The 21,978-nt window shown below is 35.7% G+C and overlaps 1 protein-coding gene across 1 annotated transcript in view; it reads right to left on the bottom strand.

Moving 5' to 3' along the window:
- LOC124370051 (dopamine receptor 2) overlaps positions 1 to 21,978 on the bottom strand; it is a 77,136-nt gene that overhangs the window by 29,547 nt on the left and 25,611 nt on the right. The window contains exon 2 of the mRNA XM_046828371.1: positions 12,837 to 12,990. Coding sequence (XP_046684327.1) covers positions 12,837 to 12,967 — 131 coding nt within the window. The 5' untranslated portion in view covers positions 12,968 to 12,990. The remainder of the gene's footprint in view (positions 1 to 12,836; positions 12,991 to 21,978) is intronic.

Genomic DNA, 21,978 nt, shown 5'->3' with positions numbered 1-21,978 from the left:
CAAGTGCCCTTTGTACATTCCCATCATTACCCCATACTAAAATTCCATAGGTTAAATGGCTATGTATATGGGCATAATAAACAGCTATTAACACTTCTCTATTAACAATTGATCTTAACCTACACAACATAAAACTTCCTCTAGCCATCTTTTACAGCTTAAGCCCCAGCCTAGCTTAAGTAGTTACAGATGGTTAGACTTGAGATTATCCACTGGGAAGTGGTTATTACATAGTTTGTGAGCGATTATCCGTTCCCTTTTCAACGGAATGTATCTAAGTTGAAGTATTAACAGATTATGAGACATCTATTTAGCCAATCGGAAATGGTTATTTCCAAGTTAGTGAGCGATGAGAAGCTAGTCATATCGATTATTGCTGATTATCAAACCAATAATCGCTCACTAACTTGGAGATAAATACTCCCCATAAATTCAAGAGTATCGGTTGGCGATTATTGGAAATGAGTACAAGCTAAAGTAGTAACGAATGATTGGACTTGAGATTAAGCGGGAAGTGGTTATTACCTAGTTATTGGCTGCCGTGTCAACGGAATAAAACCAAGCTGGAGGCTGGAGTAAATACAGTGGCATAAACTTGAGTTAACCAACGGGAAGTGGTTATTACCTAGTTATTGGCTGCCGTGTCAACGGAATAAAACCAAGCTGGAGGCTGGAGTAAATACAGTGGCATAAACTTGAGTTAACCAACGGGAAGTGGTTATTACCTAGTTATTGGCTGCCGTGTCTACGGAATAAAACCAAGCTGGAGGCTGGAGTAAATACAGTGGCATAAACTTGAGTTAACCAACGGGAAGTGGTTATTACCTAGTTATTGGCTGCCGTGTCTACGGAATAAAACCAAGCTGGAGGCTGGAGTAAATACAGTGGCATAAACTTGAGTTAACCAACGGGAAGTGGTTATTACCTAGTTATTGGCTGCCGTGTCTATGGAATAAAACCAAGCTGGAGGCTGGAGTAAATACAGTGGCATAAACTTGAGTTAACCAACGGGAAGTTGTTATTACCTAGTTATTGGCTGCCGTGTCTACGGAATAAAACCAAGCTGGAGGCTGGAGTAAATACAGTGGCATAAACTTGAGTTAACCAATGTTAACCAAGGGAATGGGACCAAGCTATAGTAAATACTATGGAATCGACTTGATATTAACCAATGGGAAGTGGTTATTATCTAGTTATTGAGCGATTATTGGTTGCCGTGTAAGGGAATGGGACCAATCTGCAGTAAATACTATGGAATCGACTTGATATTAACCAACGGGAAGTGGTTATTATCTAGTTATTGAGCGAATATTGGTTGCCGTGTCATGGAAATGGGACCAAGCTGGAGGCTGGAGTAAATACTGTGGAATCGACTTGATATTAACCAATGGGAAGTGGTTATTATCTAGCTATTGAGCGAATATTGGTTGCCGTGTCATGGGAATGGGACCAAGCTACAGTAAATACTGTGGAATCGACTTGATATAACCTGTAAGCCCTCCGATATTAGCCAGAGAGGCTCATGGTTAATAAAAGGGATAGCGTTTTTGCTGCCACCACCCTAGCTCGTAGGGAAATTTAGAATAGTGGTTGAGAAGGGTCTTGAAATAATTACTCACGTTTCTCCTTTGTTTGAGTCCAATCTATATTCAAAATGCACTAAAACACTCGTAGGCGCACCCAAACTACTATATGTGTACCGGTGTGTTCGCATCTCACTCCACCAAAATAAACTTACTTCACACACTCTACATTGCTAATCCCTCCGCCTACCTCCGAGCCCTCAACTCGACTGCCGACCCGTGCTGACGAGTGCTGACCCTTGCATTTCCTCAGCACGGCCAGTCACCTCACATCACGCGGTTAAAGGGACTTGGGTTAGTCCAGTTAATTTACACACTGTGTAATTACTAAAATACCATCTAAAAATTACTATATTAAAATAGTAGTGTGCGTGCGCGCTACATCACTCTCCCTTTCAGGAAAGATGGAATCATAACAGAATTTTCATGGTGATACATCTTAGATTCTCAGAATATAACAAACATTTACAATACTTCAAAAAAAAAATGTATAGGATAACATTTTACATTACATCATTTTTTCACACTTAAAAGGACAAAATAGTATTTTAGGCTGCGTAAGTTCTTATAATCTACAATTTAATTCTACTTGACATTGACAATCACTTAAGATATATGTCCTCCTAACTACATTACATTTCTTGAGCTTGGCAAAGTCCCCACATATTTATAACAAATATAGTCTTTGCAACACTGACCTGACTGGTTCAGCACTACAATGAATTTCACAATACCGTACTTCAAGGCGGGCTTGGTGTATTGAATTGAACAAAGGAAGACTCCTGAATAATTTCTGCGAGCGGAGTTCCATGTTCTACTCGAATGGTTGGGGCTTGCCGCTCAGCAACTGAGGACATCCTCGCACAGGTTGGCAATTTTCCTGTGACAAAACAAAAACTACGCAAAGTACACTATTCAAAATGAACAAAATAAACATTGAAACTATGATAATGTAGAAATAGTTCAGTGGGGTTTCTATACTTTCTTTGATACTAGGGTACAAAACATGTGTATCATTTAAAAGCTTGTTAAGGTCTAGTTCTATGTGATTATCTTTAAGATTGTCCTTGACTTTTTGCATTGTTTCAAATAACAAGCTACTGTTTTTAAAGATTAGATTTTCTTCGTGAGATAGCAACAGATTAATCTTTGGGATGTGCAAATGGTTAATGTCAAATTTATATTTTATATTTCCTTGAGTCCTCGAGAATAACTTATTATATTTACCAAAGATAGCGCAACTTGAAGCCTGTTTTAATATTCCAGACTTGTTTAAAGTTAATTCTAAATAACCTAGATGTGGTGGAGAGATAACTGAGTTTTTTCTCCATCAGAACTCCTCATACAGTTAAGTATGACTTTATATGGTTCCTTTAGGCTATAGATCCAATCATTGCCGTTTTGGATCCATACAGGTGAAGTTACATTTATGGTTAAGGTTCGTGAACATTTTTCTGTGACTAGGTTAGATCCCATGAATAGAGCGAATATACAATCATTAACGCTATGATGCAATACATTTATAGAGTTAGGACACAAATAAAAATGACTTAGTCTACACTGACTTAGTGTGTTAAAATCGATAGGTGCATAATACTGTCTCTCTTTGGAGATCAACAAATAATCAACTTGTACATTCCATTTTAACCAATGTTGAAGGTTTGTTTGGTACAATGGAATAACTTCTACTTTATAATAGTTCAAGACGTCTGTCTTGCGAACTTAAAAGGTACAGTTACGATCAATCTAATTCCTGTCTTGGTGGCTAAAGCATGAGCAGTGCAAAAAGGTGTAATACATAAATACGTCCTCTTCATTAAACTGGTATAATTAGTTTCAAATGACGAGGTATGACTTTTCCTATGTCAAGCAATATGTTTACAAAACTCATGGGGTGGTAGTAATTTGCTGCTTATTCTACCTGTGTTTACTAATTCTAAAGCTTGCCTAAACTCAACAATTCTTAACTTTGCTTCATCTAATGTTTGACTAAATGACGTGCTAGACTGACAGATTTTAAAATGTTTTGTTAATGAACGATGTAGCATAATGTTTTCTTGTTCGAATCCTTGGAGTGAAGTGATTAACATGCTATTTGAATGAGTAAGTTTTAGTCATTATCTCTGATATGGCTTTAGTATTTGTTACCATCTTTTCATTCATGTCTTTCATTAAGGTGATTTGGTTTTCTCTAGAACTCAACAGTGATCCGCTAATCTTTTTTATCTCTTCAACTTTACTATTAACTTGTTCCATATCTTCGCTAGTGGGCACACCAAACAACCATTTCAATGCATATCCTCTGCATCAACTAGTCCTCGCTTGGAGCGTTCTGTAGGTAGAAGTCTAAATAAGTCACTTACATCGGATTCATACTGGTCTATCCCGGTCTTAATTCTACTATATTCGAAAGCAAAGTCCTCATCCCACACATTTACACTAGTGTTCGTATAATAAAACTAAGTCTGTGCACAATGTCTTAAGTGACTCAAGTTCGTCTCTTATTTCTATCATATTAAAATCTTAATACAATCTTCCATTTCATCCTCGGAAATAATTGTGTCATGAAGTTTCTTGAAAACGATTCCCTGTGTCATTTCATCTCTGCCATTCCTGTCTCGACAAAGAGTACAAGTATTCCTGAAATCATCATTTAGATCCTAATAATTGTTTACTTCATGAATATCCTGACTTATTCGAATTTATTTTATTACGTACAAGCTTGATCTTATGTTTCTTATCTTAACCTGCGTAGATATAACTTCTTTTCCTTATAGTGTACTCAATCACACATTTGAATTGTTTGGATCCTTTAATTTGGCTTTTATTCACACACCTTGCATACCCATTCATCAACATTCGTTTCACAGTCATACAACATTCATACTCACGCATACAAACCCATTCAATTCGGAGTAACTATTGCATTCTACTTTGTACGTGGTACTCTAAAACATCTTTTACTTACACATCAGACAAGAAGCATAACATACTAACGAGGAATATTTTAGTGTATCATGTAAACATCCTCAAATAACAAACAATACATAATTATTCAATACATTGCGTTTTACTTTTAACTACTAAATAAACGATGCAATACGCGTTCACTGTTCATAACAATATGTATATAACATTCCTATTATTTAATAAACTTCATAGTCTTTGAATCTACACGGTTTTCTTCTATCTCTTATGGATCTAAAAAGGGCCTGGTCGCTCTTCTGCGGTTCCTGGGCTTGGTTCTCTCCTGTCTTGTTCTTCATTTTGTCCGGCTACTCTATTGAATGCCTCTTCATGGTCTTCGATCTCTTCAATGATTTCTTCCTGTTCTTCTTCTTCTGCTACCTGAGCAGCTTTTATTTCTTCTAAAGTTGTTGAGTTTTTACATTTTTCGTCTGACTTTGCAAACTGTAGAGCACTGCCTGTTAGTTTAAGTTTTAAAACTTGAAGTTTTTTGAGCTTCACTCCAATTGCTGAGCTCTCCAATTCCTTCGATGTTGTCAAAGAAGGGGCGACTAGATCTGCTTTCTCTCCATCGTAATGGGCTATACTTGAGACAAGCTCAAATGACGGCTTGCTGTCTGCAAGGGTCATGTCCATCGGGGACGGAGATGTTTCAGTTTTGTTCACCGCGGAGGTAGAAGCGTTGGCTAACGTTTCATCTAGTGTTACTTGAAGCGACCTCACTTTATTCGATATGGCATCAAAGGCGTCTTGGACCTCAACGGTCTTCCCTTCTAGGTGTACAGTGCCCATCGTTAATAATTTTAAAAAAAATTTGGTTTTCCTCTTTGGAATACAGTAGCTATACAATTCTCTAGGTTATCAGTGATATTCAATAGTTAAACTTAAACGCTCTAAATGAAATCCCTAAAAGACATTGACAGCAAACAATGTGAATAACTAGTTTCCCTATTTTTCAGTAAAATAACTTTTCCCCTTTTTTTTTTCAATTTTCGATAATGGATCAATCAAACAATAAAGTTTTTCGATTTCCAAATGATACCAATCACTAATCGGTAGTATTGAGTTATCAATGGATCAATAGTCTAACAATGCCTCGATATACAAGTATATCAATACTGTAATGTGACTCAATACAGCTGCAATAATATTAAATAATCGTATTTGTTATATGATATACTATGTGCTATTACTTATATACTCTAATAGTTAATCACATTAACTGATGATCACTTTGTTTTCAGTATAATTCGAAATTTAACCCTTTTTATAAGTCAGCAACAAGTTACTTCCAACAATTATTGCTATTATACTCTTTTACACTTATATTAAAATTTCTACGGGTTTCTTTTTTGTATACAGATATTAATGAATTATCAATCAAATTGAACAGTAAGCTAATATAGAATCATTGGCATATCCCTAATTTCCAAGCAAATGATTTTAATCAACACGTTATTCTGCTTATATTTACGCTGAAAACATGATGGACTGAATGCCCTGGAGGTGACGACCTGACATGGAGGCTTTGGCAAAATAAAATACTAGGATGTTATCCTTTTTAATTTCTCTTATTTAAATAATTCTGAATCTGTTTGTCAATAAAGAAGTTTAATGCTTAAAGCCTGCCTCAATGCTGCATTCACCATTTATTTCCAAAGCATTTTGAACCATATTATTTAACCAACTATTTACTAATAATACGTAGTCTAATCTTAGGTTTCGCCAATGATTTAATTTAATTTAATTTAACAAAGTTCCCCACTGCTCACCAAATAGTGACAGGGCTGCCATCTCGAAGGCTGTGGATGATCGTGACTGCGTTGACGGAGATGACAACATCTGCGTAGACAGTGGTCGGCAGTTTGGTAGTTCCGGTCTGGATCACTGGATGTCCGGTGACGTATGCCCTCCTTGTTCCTTTCTATGTTCTATGATGACGTATGATGATGGCGTCCAACTTCCGCTTCATAGTGTAATGGCGTTGCACATGGTGTAATAAGCACACAGATACTAATCCAAGTCCATCTTCGTTCATATAAGTTGAATTTTACTCGAAATTTAGAAATATAACATTGCAATTAATTTGTAAATGAATTTAGAATAGTAGTCATTTGGATAATGGAGTGTAAACTGAAATGTTCTAATAATTTTCTCAACCACGTGGTACACTTCTTTATTTCTTTTAGAGTTCTTTTAAAGTTTTGAAATCATTTTGAAATAATTTGCTGGTTTAATTATCGCATCCCACCGCTGGTCACCACTGTAAGCCCTCCGATATTAGCCAGAGAGGCTCATGGTTAATAAAAGGGATAGCGTTTTGCTGCCACCACCCTAGCTCGTAGGGAAATTTAGAATAGTGGTTGAGAAGGGTCTTGAAATAATTACTCACGTTTCTCCTTTGTTTGAGTCCAATCTATATTCAAAATGCACTAAAACACTCGTAGGCGCACCCAAAACTACTATATGTGTACCGGTGTGTTCGCATCTCACTCCACCAAATAAAAACTTACTTCACACACTCTACATTGCTATCCCTCCGCCTACCTCCGAGCCCTCAACTCGACTGCCGACCCGTGCTGACGAGTGCTGACCCTTGCATTTCCTCAGCACGGCCAGTCACCTCACATCACGCGGTTAAAGGGACTTGGGTTAGTCCAGTTAATTTACACACTGTGTAATTACTAAAATACCATCTAAAAATTACTATATTAAAAATAGTAGTGTGCGTGCGCGCTACAAACCAACGGGAAGTGGTTATTATCTAGTTATTGAGCGATTATTGGTTGCCGTGTTCAAGGGAATGGGACCAAGCTATAGTAAGTAATGTGGAATCGACTTGATATTAACCAATGGGAAGTGGTTGTTATCTAGCTATTGAGCGATTATTAGTTGCCGTGTCAAGGGAATAGGACCAAGCTACAGTAAATAATGTGGAATCGACTTGATATTAACCAACGGGAAGTGGTTATTATCTAGTTATTGAGCGATTATTGGTTGCCGTGTCAAGGGAATGGGACCAAGCTATAGTAAATAATGTGGAATCGACTTGATATTAACCAATGGGAAGTGGTTGTTATCTAGCTATTGAGCGATTATTAGTTGCCGTGTCAAGGGAATGGGACCAAGCTATAGTAAATAATGTGGAATCGACTTGATATTAACCAACGGGAAGTGGTTATTATCTAGTTATTGAGCGATTATTGGTTGCCGTGTCAAGGGAATGGGACCAAGCTATAGTAAATAATGTGGAATCGACTTGATATTAACCAATGGGAAGTGGTTGTTATCTAGCTATTGAGCGATTATTAGTTGCCGTGTCAAGGGAATAGGACCAAGCTATAGTAAATAATGTGGAATCGACTTGATATTAACCAATGGGAAGTGGTTGTTATCTAGCTATTGAGCGATTATTAGTTGCCGTGTCAAGGGAATGGGACCAAGCTACAGTAAATACTGTGGAATCGACTTGATATTAACCAACGGGAAGTGGTTATTATCTAGTTATTGAGCGATTATTGGTTGCCGTGTCAAGGGAATGGGACCAAGCTATAGTAAATAATGTGGAATCGACTTGATATTAACCAATGGGAAGTGGTTGTTATCTAGCTATTGAGCGATTATTAGTTGCCGTGTAAGGGAATGGGACCAAGCTGGAGTACAGTGGAATAGACTTGAAAGTAAGTAGATAATTTTTAATAAAAAGCTCATTCATGTTAAAATGTAAAGTTAGTTCCATTAAATAAATTAGTGAGGACTCTAATTATTTGTAAACTATCAAATTGTAAATACCATAAGTCATAGGTTTAATTTATTTCAACATGATAATAAAACACATTAGATAAGTCACTTTATTGAAATATAATCGAAAAGATTTGTCTTCAAATCTATATACTACGACTACGACTACTATTTAGAAATAGCAATACGTTTAGTAATTGTCGAAACAACAAACCTCTTTATGTAAAGTTAGTTTTAATGTCCCGAGTTAACTGCTTAAACAAAACTATTTCTAAGTCAAATATTAACCGTTAGTTTTATAGAATTATTTTATGTAACACTCATGTGTCCATAGCTATTACGAACTTCTCTGTGGCAAGCCGCGGTATATACCTTGACGAATTCAGTATACACCAACTTGTGTGCATCGTTTCATTTACTAACCCACCTTATGTATAAATATTTAATAAAAAATCTGTTTATACATTTTGAAGAACATTAATGTTTTAATTTAAAGCAGTCCCCTGTCTGTTACACGACCATAACAAAATGCAATCTTAGAGAAAATATTACATATAACGCTTTTGTTATCTAAAACCATAGAACTAAAATATACAATTTTATAGATGATATTTTACGAATCGAACGCGTTTTTGAATGGTTTAGCACAAGAAACAATCCATTAAACGTAATAGAGCTCGTTAAAGCCAAATGGTGCTCCGATAAGCAAACCTTTCGGTTGCGTAATGGATAGACAAATAATATCTTCAATCTCAATCACTAAGACCACACCATTGCATTAGATTAATTTTAGCACAGTGATGAATATTTTAGTTCATTATGTAACATTTCCCCACTATTAGTAGCAATATTGCATTGTTCTTCCAAGGAAATCATTTTGTACTGCCTTTTTTTACATGAAAGCCATATACTTTTTTTTGTAAGCATATAAACTTCATGAACAGCTAAAATCACTTTCTGTTTTACTACAGTATTAGTGAAGTCTTATTTAAAAAAGGTTAGGTTCCTGATGGATTGTTGTGATGTATTTAATTTATCTAGGAAATAATATATACTAGAAAATTTCAAAGCTACAAACATATTTATGAGAATTAAATTATTAAACAAGTCACATGTAACTCATGTGGGACTAAAGAGTATTTTGTAGACAAATATGTCGTTTTAAAATATAAAAAATAAATAATAAGAATACCATATACTTTTTCCATTTCTCAGTACATTTTAACCGGTTTTCAGAACAGCTAATGTGAAACTTTACAAAAGAGAAAAGGAAAAAGAAACAGAGAAACAAACAAATAAAAGTAATAGGTGTAAACTAATACAGGACTTAAAATAAACTGTCGATAAAACTAATTTACAAAGATCTCATGACTGCCAAATGAATAGATTTACTGCCTTAATGACCTGCTGAGATTATCATGTTCTTGTCATATGAAAATACCAAAGAGCTATCATATTATATAAAGCTTGAAAAGAAAGCGTATTGACAGTTATTATATACAGAGTGTTTCAGATCACTAGTGCAGTATCAACAACAGTCACATAATCGTTTTCAACGGATACCCCCATTTATGGCCATAAAGAATTCAGTAAAACTATTTTTAACACAGAGACATTTCCCAAAAGGGTACTTGTTGGAGATAGTGGTCGCTTTTAGAAAATTTTCAAATGGAAACATATGTCATATGATACTGTATTTTTAGGGTATATGTATATGACTTATTTTATCATTTGCAAATTTTTATAAAACTACCCCTGTCTCCGAAAATGTGTCATTTTGAGCAATCTTCTCGGGTTAAATAAAAAAAGATTTTACTGATTGAATTCTTTGTGTTTTCTGCTTTGTATCCTTGATGGAAGTAAGTTGGTTTTAATGGAAAAGACATTTTTTGTATACTTCCACATAAAATTTATTAAAATAGCGCTTTCGCCGGTTAAGGCATCATCAGATTGACATTATTTACAGAAAAAAAAACATATGTGTAAAATAGAATAAACATATGATAAAATAGAATAAAATTTAAAACTAACTGTAAAGACCAAAAACTAATAAATTATAAAAGAATTATGTAGAAAAATATGGTTTGCAATTCATAATTTTGGAATGGATTTCTTTTTTCACTAATGGTATAAAAATATCACTGAAATTTACGGAAGGTTGGGAAATACAATTATCTTTTAAAACTGTCATACACGCACTTTCAATTTTATTTCTTTTAGTCCAGGAAGATTCTTTAAACACTACACTAGACGATTCAAAATTTATATGATGATTTTCCTTTACTGCATGTTCAACTAATTTAGATTTTTCAATGTTTTCTTTTTTATAATTATAAATATGTTCTCTTACCCTAATTTCCACAGGTCTTGATGTTTGGCCAATATACGTCTTGTTGCAACCACAGTCAATTTTATATATCACATTCTTGTTTCTTGATGTTTGTTTTTCGGTTTTAATTTTGTTAAGTAGCTTCTTATATTATTTTGGGACTTAAAAACAGTGTGGATGTTAAATTTATAATTTATCCTACGAATGTTTTCTGATGTTCCTTTTACATAAGGAATAGTTACGGTAGTGAGATATTTAGGATTGTCTGTTTTGGTAATTTGCTTGCAACTTTTGTTTTTAGCCTTAGCTCGTTCAATAATTGATGGAGGGTAGTTGTTTTTAATCAAAAGTTCTGTAGTATGATTTTCTCCTAAAATTTTATCTTTGTTATCAGTTACCAAATTATTAATCTTCTGGAACAAATTTTGTACTAATCCAATTTTTACATGTTGAGGATGATTTGAGTTATAATTAAGGTACTGTCCACTGAAAGTCTTCTTGTAAAATAATGTTGTTTTAATTAACTATTTAAACTATTTAAGTGTGATATTACCGCCTTACGTCTCCCACCGTGCTTCAAAACAAGGCATTGCCAGAGTCAAAATGTCTTTTACAAATCCCGAATATTTATACATTTTCTTAGCAACCATGGTTGAATCTTGATGAACTCATAAACACTAACACATACGTCGATGGTGTTTTAGACCACCCGTGCAGTATCTACATCGGCCAAACAAGCCCAGCTGCATGATCGTTTCAACTGATACCATCATTTATGAGCACAAAGAATTCTAATGGAAAAGACATTTTATGTATACTTCCACATAAAATTTATTAAATAGCGCTTTCGCCGGTTAAGGCATCATCAGTTTGACATTATTTACAGAAAACAAAACATATGTGTAAAATAGAATAAATAGTTAAATAGTTTACTTAACGGGACATGTAACCTCAGAAGGCTGAGGGTATGTCTGTTGCAAATGTAGGTAGTAACTCATTAGTACGATATATTACAACTCAAAGAACATTTATTTACTTAACGGGACATGTAACCTCAGAAGGCTGAGGGTATGTCTGTTGCAAATGTAGGTAGTAACTCATTAGTACGATATATTACAACTCAAAGAACATTTATTTACTTAACGGGACATGTAACCTCAGAAGGCTGAGGGTATGTCTGTTGCAAATGTAGGTAGTAACTCATTAGTACGATATATTACAACTCAAAGAACATTTATTTACTTAACGGGACATGTAACCTCAGAAGGCTGAGGGTATGTCTGTTGCAAATGTAGGTAGTAACTCATTAGTACGATATATTACAACTCAAAGAACATTTATTTACTTAACGGGACATGTAACCTCAGAAGGCTGAGGGTATGATCACGTACACTTTGAATGTTTTATTAGGAATGAAATGTTTTGGTTAAAATATTATTTTTAAGGTAAACTTATGGTTTTTAAAACTAAAAAATATTATAAAATTGAGCATTTTCAGTAGTTATCCATAAAGTAGGCGAGTACACAGAATGTCAATAAAGTAAATATCTACCTGTGCGTTCTCTGGAATAAAAATTGCTACCAATTATAAAAAACTAAGGATGTTTGGATACTGCATATGCATATATTGTCTGTAATTTTTGGTCTGCTTATACGTGTGCACAATCAGACACACGTGCTCGAACTTTAACTGCTAATACAAGTAAAAAGTATAAGAAGAACCTTGTGCTTGATAGGTTACAACATTTCATACAACATCGGTTACAGCTTTTGGTAACAACTGTTAGTAAATATTGTGTGACTCCTACGTTTAGGCCTTTGGAGAAACCTGTATAATTTAAAAGAAATGCTAAATTCGCGAGAAACGGGTTGACATATTAACGAAACGTAAATTACTCGCCATGAAGTTTTTATTTCTTTACGTCAGGTACCACTTACAGAATACATTTAACACATTAGACTAATTATTAAGAATTTAACTTAAGAATTACTGAGCACTCCAAATTCGTGAAAAAACTTCCTTAGAAGAGAACGCGATAATTCGCATAATAAATATTGATTAAGGTCGGTTATTGTCATAATACCGGAAATATCAACTGAACCAAAGGACATTGTGGCTTACACATGTGAAGATCTTCACAAGATAACGATACGGCGGCATGTGCTACCTAGGGTGTTTAATAGAACATACGATATAACAGTATGTCGCTACTCACCACTGGGCTATGAAGTCCGGCCCGATGGAGTATATGGGGGTGGTTTTATTCCCGTAGTCTGTCCCATTGCCGGGAAGATCTGTGTAAGCGTCAGTCGTATTCTCCCAGTCCAGATCTTCTCTAGAGCCCATGACTCTTACTGGGATATCACCATCTGCACATATAGAACCCATATCACAAACATGAGTTTAAACAATTATGTTGTCGACCTAATTGCGAAATCAACGTAGATCCCTCTCTCTATATACATACAGGGTGTAAATGTCCCGTTTGGGCTTGATAATTCCCGAACGATTACAGGTAAAGCAATACAACTTGGTACGTAATTACTGCACCTATAAATGCACTTTTTGAAGTAACTGACATATTTTTTTCATGTCAGGGGGATGGGCCGCAAGGATTCTGAAGGGAATCTTAAATAAGAGTAGTAGAACGAATTAAAGGTCTTTATTAGTAAAGTACAATGCCGTAAAACCGACCTCAAAGGGTTCAATCTTTAAACAATTATATTGGTTTAGAGGTTGAAAAATTAACAATGTAAGTCCTATTATAGATGGTGTAAGTTGTGAGAGTCAAACTTGGTAAATGAATAATTGATTTATGGAAAAGTCCCATTCATCTGTAGAGAGGAATCTTCGTTGCTTTCACAATTTGTTCAGCAATATAATTATATATATATATATATATATATATATATATATATATATATATATATGTGTGTGTGTGTGTGTGTGTGTGTGTGTGTGTGTGTGTGTGTGTGTGTGTGTGTTCTGTCTATCAGATCGTCTTTTAAGTTAGGCGTGGCCCGGCCCAGCAAACAAGAACAATTAAAGATGTACTAGTCAAGGACAAGTAACTTGCTACTGAGTGGTAGCAAAGTGGCAAGAAACAACAGGTGACTCTTCACTTATCAGTTCAACACACTCTACTTATTTGAATACTTATACTCATGGGTAAATTATACCATATGTTATACGGTGCCGAGAGTATAGTAACAACATCCTGTGCATATTATTAAGACGTGGACTGTGAGTTCTTCAACCTTAAATAATTCTCATTAAAATTGGCAGTTTCTGTATATTTAATACTAGGAGATACGATATAATAGGCAAAATATTTAACCAATGGTTCATGTAAATTGTAAAACTATTTGAAGGACATTATTGTTTGAAACACAATTCAGCAAGCCCCTTTTATTTTATTACTAGTGTTAATCGATTGAATATTAAAAATACCATCTATCGTGCTTCTTATTTACGCTATATCTTGCAAATGTATGTATTAATTAACATCATACAAAACATGAGTTAAGACAATAAATACGGTTTAAAGTAGCAAAATTAAACATCTTTGCCTTTTTTTGACTTTCCTTATGTCACAGCGTCAGAAAAAGACACAGAATTGAACAAGAAATAAAAACACTGAAAATATTGATAAGTAGCTTTATAAAAGGTAGTGCGTGTCAATTTAAATGTGTATATTTTTGGCAGACTCTACTAAAAAATGTTTGTACAAATGCATCTAGGTACCGAGCAATAACTGCAAATAGAGGGCTGTCTGAGTATGGGGAGATGTGTAAAAGTTTCCGTTCATTACCACTACCTATACTGAGGAAAAATTAGGAACAATCAGAAAACAAGATGGCTAACCATTTCAACAGCCAATTCTAAAATGTTTCACATACTGCTACAAGTGCACATTCAGGGTAAGCATATGATATAAATTTCTGCTCTCCACTCGGTTCACTTTTTCAATCGCTAAGTTCTTATTTAGAAGTTGAGCAGGTTATCTTATAATTAACATTAAAATTATCTGCTGGTATTGAAGATATATCCTGAACTCTTTTGAGCAAGTTAGTATTACGAATATTGATTATTTGCTCCATTTCACCTTCCGCTCGGTGCAGCAACTGGAATACGTCCTGAACTCTCTTGAGCAAGTCAGTATTACGAATATTGATTATTTGCTCCATTTCACCTTCCGCTCGGTGCAGCAACTGGAATAAGCCCTGAACTCTCTTGAGCAAGTCAGTATTACGAATATTGATTATTTGCTCCATTTCACCTTCCGCTCGGTGCAGCAACTGGAATACGTCCTGAACTCTCTTGAGCAAGTCAGTATTACGAATATTGATTATTTGCTCCATTTCACCTTCCGCTCGGAGCAGCAACTGGAATACGTCCTGAACTCTCTTGAGCAAGTCAGTATTACGAATATTGATTATTTGCTCCATTTCACCTTCCGCTCGGAGCAGCAACTGGAATAAGCCCTGAACCCTCTTGAGCAAGTCAGTAGAGCAAGTCAGTATATATTGATTATTTGCTCCCATTTCACCTTCCACTCGGTGCAGCAACTGGAATAAGCCCTGAACTCTCTTGAGCAAGTCAGTATAACGAATATTGATTATTTGCTCCATTTCACCTTCCGCTCGGAGCAGCAACTGGAATAAGCCCTGAACCCTCTTGAGCAAGTCAGTATAACGAATATTGATTATTTGCTCCATTTCACCTTCCGCTCGGAGCAGCAACTGGAATAAGCCCTGAACCCTCTTGAGCAAGTCAGTATAACGAATATTGATTATTTGCTCCATTTCACCTTCCGCTCGGAGCAGCAACTGGAATAAGCCCTGAACTCTCTTGAGCAAGTCAGTATTACGAATATTGATTATTTGCTCCATTTCACCTTCCGCTCGGAGCAGCAACTGGAATAAGCCCTGAACTCTCTTGAGCAAGTCAGTATTACGAATATTGATTATTTGCTCCATTTCACCTTCCGCTCGGAGCAGCAACTGGAATAAGCCCTGAACTCTCTTGAGCAAGTCAGTATAACGAATATTGATTATTTGCTCCATTTCACCTTCCGCTCGGAGCAGCAACTGGAATAAGCCCTGAACCCTCTTGAGCAAGTCAGTATAACGAATATTGATTATTTGCTCCATTTCACCTTCCGCTCGGAGCAGCAACTGGAATAAGCCCTGAACTCTCTTGAGCAAGTCAGTATTACGAATATTGATTATTTGCTCCATTTCACCTTCCGCTCGGAGCAGCAACTGGAATAAGCCCTGAACTCTCTTGAGCAAGTCAGTATAACGAATATTGATTATTTGCTCCATTTCACCTTCCGCTCGGAGCAGCAACTGGAATAAGCCCTGAACCCTCTTGAGCAAGTCAGTATAACGAATATTGATTATTTGCTCCATTTCACCTTCCGCTCGGAGCAGCAACTGGAATAAGCCCTGAACTCTCTTGAGCAAGTCAGTATTACGAATATTGATTATTTGCTCCATTTCACCTTCCGCTCGGAGCAGCAACTGGAATAAGCCCTGAACTCTCTTGAGCAAGTCAGTATAACGAATATTGATTATTTGCTCCATTTCACCTTCCGCTCGGAGCAGCAACTGGAATAAGCCCTGAACCCTCTTGAGCAAGTCAGTATAACGAATATTGATTATTTGCTCCATTTCACCTTCCGCTCGGAGCAGCAACTGGAATAAGCCCTCCTGAACCCTCTCTTGAGCAAGTCAGTATAACGAATATTGATTATTTGCTCCATTTTCACCTTCCGCTCGGAGCAGCAACTGGAATAAGCCCTGAACCCTCTTGAGCAAGTCAGTATTACGAATATTGATTATTTGCTCCATTTCACCTTCCGCTCGGAGCAGCAACTGGAATACGTCCTGAACTCTCTTGAGCAAGTCAGTATTACGAATATTGATTATTTGCTCCATTTCACCTTCCGCTCGGAGCAGCAACTGGAATAAGCCCTGAACTCTCTTGAGCAAGTCAGTATTACGAATATTGATTATTTGCTCCATTTCACCTTCCGCTCGGAGCAGCAACTGGAATACGTCCTGAACTCTCTTGAGCAAGTCAGTATTACGAATATTGATTATTTGCTCCATTTCACCTTCCGCTCGGAGCAGCAACTGGAATAAGCCCTGAACCCTCTTGAGCAAGTCAGTATAACGAATATTGATTATTTGCTCCATTTCACCTTCCGCTCGGAGCAGCAACTGGAATAAGCCCTGAACTCTCTTGAGCAAGTCAGTATTACGAATATTGATTATTTGCTCCATTTCACCTTCCGCTCGGAGCAGCAACTGGAATAAGCCCTGAACTCTCTTGAGCAAGTCAGTATTACGAATATTGATTATTTGCTCCATTTCACCTTCCGCTCGGAGCAGCAACTGGAATAAGCCCTGAACCCTCTTGAGCAAGTCAGTATTACGAATATTGATTATTTGCTCCATTTCACCTTCCGCTCGGAGCAGCAACTGGAATAAGCCCTGAACTCTCTTGAGCAAGTCAGTATTACGAATATTGATTATTTGCTCCATTTCACCTTCCGCTCGGAGCAGCAACTGGAATAAGCCCTGAACTCTCTTGAGCAAGTCAGTATTACGAATATTGATTATTTGCTCCATTTCACCTTCCGCTCGGAGCAGCAACTGGAATAAGCCCTGAACTCTCTTGAGCAAGTCAGTATTACGAATATTGATTATTTGCTCCATTTCACCTTCCGCTCGGAGCAGCAACTGGAATACGTCCTGAACTCTCTTGAGCAAGTCAGTATTACGAATATTGATTATTTGCTCCATTTCACCTTCCGCTCGGAGCAGCAACTGGAATAAGCCCTGAACTCTCTTGAGCAAGTCAGTATTACGAATATTGATTATTTGCTCCATTTCACCTTTCGCTCGGAGCAGCAACTGGAATAAGCCCTGAACCCTCTTGAGCAAGTCAGTATTACGAATATTGATTATTTGCTCCATTTCACCTTCCGCTCGGAGCAGCAACTGGAATAAGCCCTGAACCCTCTTGAGCAAGTCAGTATTACGAATATTGATTATTTGCTCCATTTCACCTTCCACTCGGTGCAGCAACTGGAATACGTCCTGAACTCTCTTGAGCAAGTCAGTGTTACGAATATTGATTCGCAGAGACTGGAATATGTCCGTCAGAGACTTGACACCTGAAATCTCAAGTTCACGTCCGCCTTCAGACATTCCAAAAGACTTGTCTTGGCCCCAACGCATTTCAAAACTTGTTGTATTTCAGGATGCGTACGATAGCTTTATTTAATCCAAAAAGCATTCTTGAATTTTTATAACAGAATAAAACTACTCGAGCTGTGTTGGGCGTATCCGTTACCTTCGTGCAGAGGAGTTTTCCTGTACAAAAACGTTTTAAAATTTGCTTCTCTTTACATTTTTTAACCTATGTTATTGTCTCTAAAGAATTACTAAGGCTATTCTGACAGTAAAATCCAGTAGACGCAGATCAAAAGTTACCGAGTATATACGGAAAATGTTGAGCTCCATTCTCTACAAATATGCGGAATACTCACTTTAATTAGTATCCTCATAAAATAAAAATGTGCTGATGTAACAGAATTTCGGACATTTACCATTCCTCTATGTTACAAAGAGAAACACTTAGGTACAGCTATTCAGTCTGGACTTCATGCTGTTTGTGTACCAGGCAGGTATCACGTGAACCTTTCAGTGGCAGTCATTGGTCGCACTTTTTAATTTTAGATTGTTTGTGATTTAGTAGAATTGTTAGACCTGAAGAAGAGGGTGGATTTCGATACTCGAAACGTAGTGTTATCCTTTTTGTAACATATAACGATGGGAAGTGTACGAAATCCTATTATGCTACTAAATCATCCATCGTCAGTAAAAAGGTTAAAAAAGTAATACTAAGGTAAATTATTAAAAACTAATTGAAACATTATCTAATACAAAAAGGCTTACTTATATCGTTTTTCCTGCGTGCCATTTAATAACTTCACTTATTTGGCTTGTACTATGTATATTATACATTTTACGGCGCAGATATGGAAATGTACTGTATTGGGTAACAAATAATTAGAATAATCTGTTCAACTGCACACTTATAGCAGACTAATTAAAATTAAATTACCAGCGCAAGCGAATGTAAACTATAACAGATTTGAATTGTGGTTCTGAAAATCGTATAAATCTTCTGAAACAATTCTGCACTTAAAAAGCATTAAGTAACACAAAGAATGATGTTTCTTGCGTGAGTAAGCTGTGCAGCACAGGTGAAGAGCTACAGATTAACTAACAGATCAGATCAACCCCATGCAATTATTCCTCCTGTAAAATAACACCCGAAGCCCGTGTCGTTTTCACTTTGACATGGAAATGAGTGTGTGCGAAACACGGGATGTAGAATCTCGCTAATTTAAACAAAATGGAAATGTCAGTTTGCCGAGAACTGCAGTCAACATTGTGCTCTAACTGGAAAGAAATTATAATCGGAGTCGAAAGGGAATTCTTTCAATTAGTGATATCGCGTATTAGCTCAGTGTAATTTACCGTGTGGACGGAATCAGCAGCCGAAGTTTGATACACATTATATAACTTAAAAGTCGTGGTAACTTCCGAAACTATTGTTGATTTGAAAAAACTGACAAAATACATTTTTGTTTGAAACGTATAAAAATATTTTAAGATTTACGACTGCGAAAATGATATTCCTAACAACGCCTACCTCTTCACCTGAAGAACAGGAAGAAACTTGTCCAGCAAAGTTCGGCGATGAAACGAAATTCTCAATGTAAAGTGGATTGAAACTAGTGGAATCTCTCATTGCCAATACTATCTGGCCATCCCCTTGTACGAGAACCGAAAAATAAAAATATAGTTTACTACTAAGCATACTAAGCATTGCCGATATTGTATTGTGCGTATTTAACCGTATATTATTGCCTAGGGTATTGGTTGTGACCTTCTTTCACCAATAAAACTGAGTAATCGTAACAATAGATTTTTCCCTTATGGGCTTAGCAGTTTCATCGTGATACCAATATTTTTGGGAGGGATCAAAATCAGTTTTAAGTATTAAATTGAACTATAGTAAAATTATTCAAAAGATCAGACATGTGTTACATTTTGTCATTGTTTTCTGCTATAAACATTCTTCCGCATCAAATAGTAAAGCCTCAATAGAACAATTTAGTAATCCACCCTCATTGTTCCAGCAAACAATGAAGTTGAGCTATTCCACAGGCTTGTTTATTCTTCATGTGATCACATGAGCTTTCAACAAGGCAAGCTTTCAACAAGGCAAGCTTTCACAAGACACACGGAAAGCCTAGTAGATGATTTTTTGTGATAGTTTTCTTTTAGTCTTGGTCTGTTTAGTTTTGATAAATTTAACTTAACAGAATACATCTGCAGCCGATGTAAAGTTTAAATTATGTAATTAAGTTCTCATCGTTGACTTAAGCCAAACTATTAGAAGTCGTGTTAAACGGGGGCCTCGGGTAGTACAGTGTTAGTAACAGTAGTAAAGTTCATTATTCATGACGGATAATTTACTAAAGGATTAACAGAATTGAGTACACATACGAGCACAGAGAGGATTATTATATTGACATTGTTGTCTTGCAGATTATTTGTTATTTTTGTATCAGAGATTTTTTTAAAGGCCTTAAAACCGTGTCGGTGCCTGACATTCTGTCTGCATGTCTGTGCAATAACTCTTGGCAAAAAGGTACGGAAAACTATAAATAGGTTCCTCTTTGCCCAACGAACAACTCTGTCGATTTTTGAGTCAAAATATAAAAATTAAGGGTTAAAATAAAATAAAACATTTTACAATTTGTCTTGTGCTTAACCATCATGGTATCGATCATAGTATAAACAAATTTGTAAAGTAATATCATATTTATAATGATAAAATAAATTATAAATAGATTTTATAATGTCACATAATAACACTTGTGATGAAGATTTTGTTGTTGTTTCGGTTTGTTTGCAAGAATTCGATTTTGTTCTGTCGCGGACTTTGATACTTCGTTGAATCGAATTTTTGGACTTCCTACCAGAGCTACACTACTATTCAACTTAATGAAGGTTTAGTAACTGTTTGCAGAAATATAAATATTTTGGTGGAATATTAAACACTTTGGAAATGGTTCTCATAATCAACCCAGTTTTTCATTTATAACATGCAAAGGAAAGCCCGAAATAAAAAATTTCTAATATGCTAAACAATTTGCAGGCTGTGAATGTGTCAGCTACCTATATGGGTAAAGTGCATATGGCCGTTTCAACAATGTGACCAGGATTGACACTTACTATATTTCCACAGAATATGATTTTTTATGTTTTAAGTATTTTAAAAATTTAATCCTAACAATTAAAAAAATATAGTGAGTATTTCGAATATATAAAATGTTTTTAAATTCTTCTAAATTACGTTATATATTTGTAAATCTAAGTTTTGACTTAAGAAGAATGAGGAAAAGAAGAAGTGGATTTAACTTAAGTAAGACCTTGTTTGAGTTAACCCTAGAGTATTTTTGAATTCTAATTTTTTTAAGTACGCTTGGAATCCATTCAACTTTTTACGATTTGAAAGAAATTTTGGATAAAAGTTAGTCGTATTAAACAATGCTAAATAATAAAGAAATAATGCTGCCTATCATGTACTCTTATAAATTATAGAACCGAGCAATACATCAGGTAAGCAGTGCAGTGGTCGGTTAGTTAGGACTAAAACCGTCAACCAAGTAATTTTTAACTTAGTGAATCCTTAATCGATTTATCAATCCACCTTTCAATTCATTAGAGTTATAATGTATTTCCAGTTTCCTAGTTAACCTTCGTAGTGTTTTATAAATAACAATCAAAATTAGATTGGTTCATATGTAAAGCCTATCTTTTAAAAATACAAAATTTAAACGCGTTACATTATCTTGCACATGAAAATTGAGTAACACATGTAGTATTGTAAAACGATAACCCTTTGTAAAGTGTGTACAAATTTGTTTTTGATTTCTGCCCTTTAGGAGAATTATGAAACGCTGCTCGAGCTGTTATCTGAACTGAGCTTTACTCAGTGGTTTATTATATTATATAAACAACGTATTGCTGTTGCTGATCTGTCATGATACTTAACAGTGAAGAGACTTAAGATTGAACGCGTTATATAACAGTATTGTAACGTTATGTTAAGTTTAATATTATGTAGCCCACAAACGCTTTCATTTGTAAAAATGAAAATTTTTTTCATATTTCCAAGTGGCAGCCTGTACCTTGGAAACTAACAGTAAAGAAAATTACACTAAAATCTTATGAAACTAAACTGAAAAGTTAAAAAGAAGCTTA

This window comes from Homalodisca vitripennis, chromosome X, assembly GCF_021130785.1.
Source record: "Homalodisca vitripennis isolate AUS2020 chromosome X, UT_GWSS_2.1, whole genome shotgun sequence".
NCBI classification, from domain to species: domain Eukaryota; kingdom Metazoa; phylum Arthropoda; class Insecta; order Hemiptera; family Cicadellidae; genus Homalodisca; species Homalodisca vitripennis.
This window is presented reverse-complemented; position numbering and strand designations above follow the sequence as displayed.